Here is an 8,051-nt window from a genome sequence, read left to right as displayed (position 1 = left end):
CCATCTCTACTAAAAATACAAAAAATTAGCTGGGTGTGGTGGCATGTGCCTGCAATCCCAGCTACTCCGGGAGGCTGAGGCAGGAGAATCGCTTGAACCCAGGAGGCTGAGGTTGCGGTGAGCCGAGATTGGTCCACAGCACTCCAGCCTGGGTGACAGAGCGAAACTCCATCTCGAAAAAAAAAAAAAAAAAAAAAAGAAGAAGATCTTCAGTGAGTCTCCATTTTATCCTCATCCTCTTGGCATGGGATGCTATATTGCAGCAGTCCCCAACCTTTTGGCCCCAAGGACCAGTTTCATGGAAAACAATTTTTCCATGGACTCTGGGGCAGTGGGGTGGATGGTTTCAGGATGATTCAAGCACATTACATTTCTTGTGGACTTTATTTCTATTATTATTATCACATTGTAATATATAATTAAATAAATTATACAACTCACCATTATATAGAGTCAGTGGGAGCCCTTGTTTTCCTGCCACTAGATGGTTCCATCTGGGGGTGATGGGAGACAGTGACAGATCATCAGGCATTAGATTCTCATAAGGAGTCCACAACCTAGATCCCTCACATGCGCACCTCACAGTAGCGTTCACGCTGCTATGAGAATCTAATGCGGCCACCAATCTGACAGGAGGCAGAGCTCAGGCAGTAATGCCAGCAACGGGGAGTGACTGTGAATACAGATGAAGCTTTTCTGGTTTGCCTGCCAGTCACCTGCTGTGAAGCCCAGTTCCTAACAGGCCACTGACCAGTATTGGTCTGTGTATTGTTCTGTGGCCCCGGGCGTTGGGGACCCCTGCCGTAGTGTGAAGTCAGAAGCTATAGTAGCTTTCTTGGGGCCATGAGGTGGCCATCCCCAGGAATAAAAGATACCATATTAAGGGTAATAAAGGGGAAAGATTAAAATAAATGTAGTTCTTGATGATATTTCCAGATGTGACCTAACCTAGTATTAATTACCCTCTTGCAAAATTCTTGTAGAGTAAACCACAAATTTTGTCTTTGTTCTAAGCCACGCTGTCCTATTCATGGCCCAGGATGGCTTTGAATGCGGCCCAACACAAATTCATAAACTTTCCTAAAACATTATGAGATGTGGGGGCTTTTTTTTTTTAGCTTATCAGCTATCGTTAGTGTTAGTGTTTTTTATGTGTGGCTCAAGACAGTTCTTCTGCTTCCAGTGTGGCCCAGGGAAGGCAAAAGATTGGACACCCCTGGTTTAAGCCATTGTGAGGTGTAATTGTAAATTATAAATGACTTAGAATTAAAAACAGCAGCCGTAGCTGGGCACAGTGGCTCACGCCTGTCATCCCAGTGTTTGGGGAGGCTGAGGCAGGAGGATCACTAAGCCCAGGAGTTTGAGATGTGCCTGGGCAACACCACAGCAAGATGCCATCTCTGAAACAGAAAGAAAGAAAGAAAGAAAGAAAATAGAAAGAAAGAAGGAAGGAAAGAAAAAAGAAAGAAAGATAAAGAAAAGAAAGAAAAAGAAAGAAAGGAAAGAAAGAAAGAGAGAGAGAGGCCGGGTGCGGTGGCTCACGCCACCCAGCACTTTGGGAGGCCGAGGCGGGTGGATCATGAGGTCAAGAGTTCGAGACCAGCCTGTCCAACATGGTGAAACCTCCACCTCTATTAAAAATACAAAAATGAGTCAGGGGTGGTGGCAGGTCCCTATAATCCCAACTACTTGGGAGGCTGAGGCAGGAGAATTGCTTGAATCCATGAGGTGTAGGTTGCAGTGAGCTGAGATGGCGCCACTGCACTCCAGCCTGGGTGACAGAGTGAGACTCCATCTCAAATAAATAAATAGGCTCTAGCCTTTATTGGGGTCCTGATGGGAATGATGGAATATAGAGACAGTACGCTGCTGCAGGAGAGAGAGGGGAGAAGTGAAGGAGGGACGTTCTTGAGTAAATGAGGGAGTACATTTTGCAGATCAGTAGAGGGTAGTTCTTGGATGTGAACACTTGTTTTCTGGTCATTGAGGTGAGGGCAGAGAATCTGCCATGCAAATCTCCACCAGATTGCAGACAAATCTGGTGGAGCAGGAGGCAAGGGCATCAGCTTGAGGGCATGAGTCGGGGCGGGAAAGCCTGTTTGGTTTGAAGCTTTCAGGAGAAAGCAAAAGAGCCCTAATGATTATGATGGGTCATGGGGAAATGAGTGTAAAACAGAAGGAATCACCTTTCAGAGCAGTGATGAGTCTCCGAATAAAGAGACTGGTTCGGCGCGGTGCATGGGACCCAGCAGCGGAAAACAGCCCTGCTCTGTCATGAATTTGCAGACATAGGCTGGTCACTTCTCCTCAAGGTCCCAGTTTCCTCTTCTGTCACACAGCGATGATGCTGTATAGTCAATGCTGAGCTTGTTGAGATCAGAGGCAAGTAAGTTGAGAACGTGGTACAATGATTGCCAAGTATAAGGTGCTTCATCGACGGCAGCCAGCACGGTCTGCGTTCATTGTAAATCACAGGATTCTCCCTTGAATCATAACTGGACAAAATTGCACAGGCTTTCCTCTCTAGTGTGTTCCGGCTCATCACTTTCCTCTCTAGAATCTTCCTCATTCATTGCAACAGTCTTTCGAACTGGTTGCCTTAGAGATTGTTGAGGACAAGAAGTCCTCAGGGTCTTCCGGCGGTTGGATGGGTGGTGGGGAGGGAGATATCTCTGAGCTGTTTCTGAGATTGTGGAGTATCGCAGTTCAGTAGAAATGTGAGCCGCATACGTAGTTTTATTCTTTTTTTTTTTTTTTTTTTGAGAAGGAGTTTCGCTCTTGTTACCCAGGCTGGAGTGCAATGGCGTGATCTCGGCTCACCGCAACCTCCGCCTCCTGGGTTCAGGCAATTCTCCTGCCTCAGCCTCCTGAGTAGCTGGGACTACAGGCACGCACCACCATGCCCAGCTAATTTTTTTTTTTTGTATTTTTAGTAGAGACGGGGTTTCACCATGTTGACCAGGATGGTCTCGATCCCTTGACCTCGTGATCCACCTGCCTCGGCCTCCCAAAGTGCTGGGATTACAGGCTTGAGCCACCGAGCCCGGCCTACGTAGTTTTAAAGAGTCAAGTAGGCACTTTAACAAGATGAAGAGAAACAAGTGACTTCATTTTAACAAAACATCTAACCTAAACTTGAATAGCCAAATGATTATCCTTTTAACATGTAGTCAGTATAAAAACTGCTAGTGAGATGGTTCACGGTATTTTTTTTTCATACGAAGTCATTGAAGTCTGATGGGTGTTTTACTCCTACAGCCCATCTCCAACTGGACTGGCCACATTTCAAGTGCTTGAAAGCCACCATGTGGTGAGTGACTAGTATATTAGACAGCACTTCTGAACCAGTAGCATGGCAGGGCAGAGGCAGAAAGAGACATTTGCTGGAATTTGACAGCCTGGGCTGTTGGGTGACTTTAAGCAATGAACTGAAATGCTCTAAGTCTCATTTTCCTCATCTGCAAAATGGGTACCATAAAGAAAGTAAAAGTTGGCCGGGCGCGGTGGCTCACGCCTGTAATCCCAGCACTTTGGGAGGCCGAGGCGGGTGGATCATGAGGTCAAGAGATTGAGACCATCCTGGTCAACATGGTGAAACCCCGTCTCTACTAAAAATACAAAAAATTAGCTGGGCATGGTGGTGCACGCCTGTAATCCCAGCTACTTGGGAGGCTGAGGCAGGAGAATTGCCTGAACCCAGGAGGCGGAGGTTGCGGTGAGCCGAGATCGTGCCATTGCACTCCAGCCTGGGTAACAAGAACGAAACTCCGTCTCAAAAAAAAAAAACTAACCGAATATTATGGCTTGCCTCCCGCAATGATAGAAGAAAGGGAGATTTCATGACCTTAATGAGAGAGAGGGAGCAGACTTTGGAGTGGAGAAGCTGCATAGCTTATGGTTCTTATGTGGAGAGTCATGGGTGAGAGAAAGCCTTGGTCCACATTTGTCTGACAGTAGGTCAGTGAAGCTGTCTCCCACCGATTTTCTGATATCATACACTGTTAGTTTTTCTCTGTTAAATTGATGGTAAAATACACGTAACAAAAAGTTAACCATTTTAGGCCGGGCACAGTGGCTCATGCCTGTAATCTCAGCCGAGGGAGGCAGAGGCGGGCAGAGCACCTGAGGTCAAGGAGTTCGAGACCAACGTGGTGAAACCCTGTCTGTACAAAAATATAAAAATTAGCCGGGTGTGGCGGTGAGTGCCTGTAATCTCAGCTACTCAGGGGGCTGAGGCAGGAGAATCACTTGAACGTGGGAGGCAGAGGTTGCAGTGAGCTGAGATTGCACCACTGTACTCCAGCCTGGGCGACAGAACCAGACTGCATCTCAAACACCAAAAAACGTTAACCATTTTAAATGTGCAATTCATTGACGTTAAGCACATCTATAATGTGTTGCGACCATAACCATTATCTAGTTCCAGAACTTTTTATCACACCAATTAAAAACTGCATACATGTTAAGCAATAATTCCCCACTTTCTACTTTCCGCAGTCCCTGGCAACCAATAATCTGCATTTGGTCTCTGGGAGTTTGGCTACTCAGGATATTTCATACACCTGCAATCATGCAATATATGTTTTTTTCCTTCCTTCCTCCCTCCCTTCCTCCTTTCTTCCCTTCCCTCCCTTCCTCCCTTTCTCCCTTCCTCCCTTTCTCCCTTCCCTCCTTTCCCTCCCTTCCTTCCTCTCTTCCCTCCCTTCCCTTCCTTCTCTCCCTTTCTCTCTTCCATCTTTCCCTTCCTTCCTTTCCTTCCCTTCCTCCCTTCCTTCTTTCCTCCCTTCCCTCCTTTCCCTCCCTTCCTTCTTTCCTCCCTTCCCTCCTTTCCCTCCCTTCCTTCCTCCCTTCCCTCTCTTCCCTCCCTTCCCTGCCTTCCTTCCTTTCCCTCCCTTCTCTCCCTTTCTCTCTTCCATCCTCCCCTTCCTTCCCTTTCCTTATTGTTTCATTTTAGAGACAGGGTCTTGCTCTGTTGCCCAGGCTGGGGTGCAGTGGCTCAATCATAGCTCACTATTAACGTTGAATTCCTGGGCTCAAGTGATCCTCCCATCTCAGTAGCTAGGACTACAGGTGTGTGTGGCTAGGATCACCTGAGGTCAAGGTGTGATAGCTAGGATTACAGGTGTGAGTAACTAGGACTACAGGTGTGTGCCATCACATCCAGTTGATTTTAATTTTTTTTTTTTTGAGATGGAGTCTCGCTCTGTCACCAGGCTGAAGTGTACGATCTCGGCTCACTGCAACCTCCGCCTCCCAGGTTCAAGCAATTCTCCTGCCTCAGCCTCCTGAGTAGCTGGGATTACAGGCACACATCACCATGCCCAGCTAATTTTTTGTATTTTTAGTAGAGACGGGGTTTCACCATGTTGGCCAGGATGGCCTTGATCTCCTGACCTTGTGATTCACCCACCTCAGCCTCGCAAAGTGCTGGGATTACAGGTGTGAGCCACTGCGCCCAGCCAATGTGTGTGTGTGTGTGTGTGTGTGTGTGTGTGTGTGTGTAGAGATGAGGATGTTACATGTGGCTCAGGCTGATCACGAACTGCTGGGCTCAAGTGATCGTCCTACCTCAGCTTCCCAGAGCGCTGGGATTACAGCGTGAGTCACCACATCCAGCCCTCTTGTGTTTAGCCTACTGTTTTCAAGGTTCATCCAAACTGCAGCATATGTCAGTGCCTCATTCTTTCTTATGGCTGAATAACGTTCCATTGGATGGATGGACCACACTTTGTTTATCCATTCATCTGCTGATGGACATCTGGGTTGTTTCTACCTTTGGCCATTGTGAGGAGTGTCTCAGTGAACATTTTTGTTTGAATGCATGTTTTCTATATACATCTTTGGTCCCATATTCTCCTGCTGGAGGTCAACAGCCATTTAATCCTTAGCCATTTAGTCTCCCTGGTAGGAGTTTGCATGTTAGCGATTGTGGGGATGTGCCATAAGACGCAATCTTGGCCACTCGCCACAGCTCACGTCTGTAATCCCAGCACTTTGGGAGGCCAAGGCGAATGGATCACCTGAGGTCAGAAGTTCAAGACCAGCCGGGCTAACATGGAAAAAACCCACCTCTACTAAATACACAAAAATTGGCCAGGTGTGGTTGTGCACACCTGTAGTCCCAGATACTTGGGAGTCTAAGGCAGGAGAATCACTTGAACCTGGGAGGTGGAAGTTGCAGTGAGAGATCATGCCACTGTACTCCAGCCTGGGTGACAGAGCAAGATTCTGTCTCAAAACAAAAACAAACAAACAAACAAATGATGTAGCCTTGCCCAACAGGTACAATAAAAGATTGCCAATGTACAGATGTGGGCCTGGGTAAGGGATAGGGATGAGGATATTCTGGCTGGAGCGGAAGCTCTAGGGGAAGGTGAGAAAGCTATGGGTGGGAACACTGGCAGGGATAGAAATGAGGGGGTGGGGAAACGGTGTGGAGGCTTATAACTGAGGAATGACCACGGCTGCACTATTTCAGGAGTGGTCAAGATGGGGACCAATTCCTCTCTCCCCGTGAACATCTCTGGAGGGACACCTGCGGTATCTGCTGGCTATCTTGTCCTGGATATCTTCCCTTATCTGGTATTTGCAGTCACCTTTGTCCTTGGGGTCCTGGGCAATGGGCTTGTGATCTGGGTGGCTGGGTTCCAGATGACACACACAGTTACCACCATCATTTACCTGAAACTGGCCGTGGCTGACTTCGGTTTTACCTCCACTTTGCCATTCCCCATGGCATCGAAGGCCATGGGAGGACACTGGCCTTTTGGTTGGTTCCTGTGCAAATTCATTTATACCATAGCAGACATCAACTTGTTTGGAAGTGTCTTCCTGATCTCCCTCATTGCCCTGGACTGCTGTGTTCGTGTCTTGCCTCCAGCCTGGTCCCAGAACCATCACACTGTGAGCATGGCCAAGAAGGTGATCATCAGGCCCTGGATGCTGGCTCTGCTCCTCACATTGCCAGTTGTCATTCGTGTGACGACAACACCTGGTAGACTGGGGCCAGGGACAGTAGCCTGCACTTTTGACTTTTCACCCTGGACCGACAACCATGAAGAGAGGTTGAAGGTGGCCGTCGCCATGTTGACGGTGAGAGGCATCATCCGGTTCATCATCGGCTTCAGCACACCCATGTCCATCATTGCTGTCAGCCATGGGCTGATTGCCACCAAGATCCACAAGGAAGGCTTGATTAAGTCCTTGACGAGTCCTCTCTTTCGTCGTAGCTGCCTTTTTTCTCTGCTGGTTCCCGTATCGGGTGGTGGCCCTCACAGTCACCATCAGAATCCCTGAGTTATTACTGTTTGGCATGAACAAAGCAATGACAATTGCAAGGGATGTGACAAGTCCCCTGGCGTTCCTCAATAGCTGCCTCAACCCGATGCTCTACGTCTTCATGGGCCAGGACTTCCGGGAGAGACTGATCCACTCCCTGCCCACCAGTGTGGAGGGGGCCCTGACCGAGGACTCTGAGCAGACCAGTGACACAGCTACCAATTCTACCTCACCTTCTGTAGAGGTGGAGTTACAGGCAGAGTGGGGAGGGAGCTGGGAGATACTTTCGAGCTCCCAGTTTCAACTTCGTGTCACCTTGAGTTAGGCTGAGCCACAGGTATTTCCTGCTTATTTTAGGGTTACCCACTCATCACGAGAAAAGCCTTTATGTTCCGTAATTTGGGGAGAATAAACAGATACGAGTTTATTATTGATTTCTTGTTTTGATTTTGGACCTCAGCCTCGGGTGGTCAGAGATGGGAAATGATAAGAAGAAGCTGTCATCTGCATCCTAGTTTGCCTGACATGGGCCTGAATGATGCCCATGATTATTGGTCCTGAATTATCGGTAGTGAATGATACCCATCATTCCGGCATAATGATCAGTAGTGCCTACTTCCATTCTGACAAGTGCCCTGCTGTGAAAAATAAATTATGTAATCATCCCAGGTAAATGAGGGAGGAGGGAGAAGTGTGAAAGAGTGCTGCTTACATCAGACAACATATACAAAAAGATACTTTATATAAAGCCCTCAGCCTTTGTTGGTCAACAA

At 47.8% G+C, this 8,051-nt stretch overlaps 2 protein-coding genes across 6 annotated transcripts in view; both read left to right on the top strand.

The window, feature by feature from the left end:
• The window catches only part of ZNF577 (zinc finger protein 577), a 109,032-nt gene that overhangs the window by 88,695 nt on the left and 12,286 nt on the right, over nucleotides 1-8,051 (top strand). The gene's annotated exons all lie outside the window — the stretch shown is intronic.
• On the top strand, nucleotides 6,481-7,709 carry FPR1 (formyl peptide receptor 1). The gene is given in 2 exon segments (XM_078361266.1): nucleotides 6,481-7,199; nucleotides 7,201-7,709. Coding segments are annotated over 2 exon segments (1,113 nt in total). The 5' UTR covers nucleotides 6,481-6,489; the 3' UTR covers nucleotides 7,604-7,709.

Source organism: Callithrix jacchus, chromosome 22 (genome assembly GCF_049354715.1).
Source record: "Callithrix jacchus isolate 240 chromosome 22, calJac240_pri, whole genome shotgun sequence".
Classification (NCBI taxonomy): Eukaryota; Metazoa; Chordata; class Mammalia; order Primates; family Cebidae; genus Callithrix; species Callithrix jacchus.
This window is presented reverse-complemented; position numbering and strand designations above follow the sequence as displayed.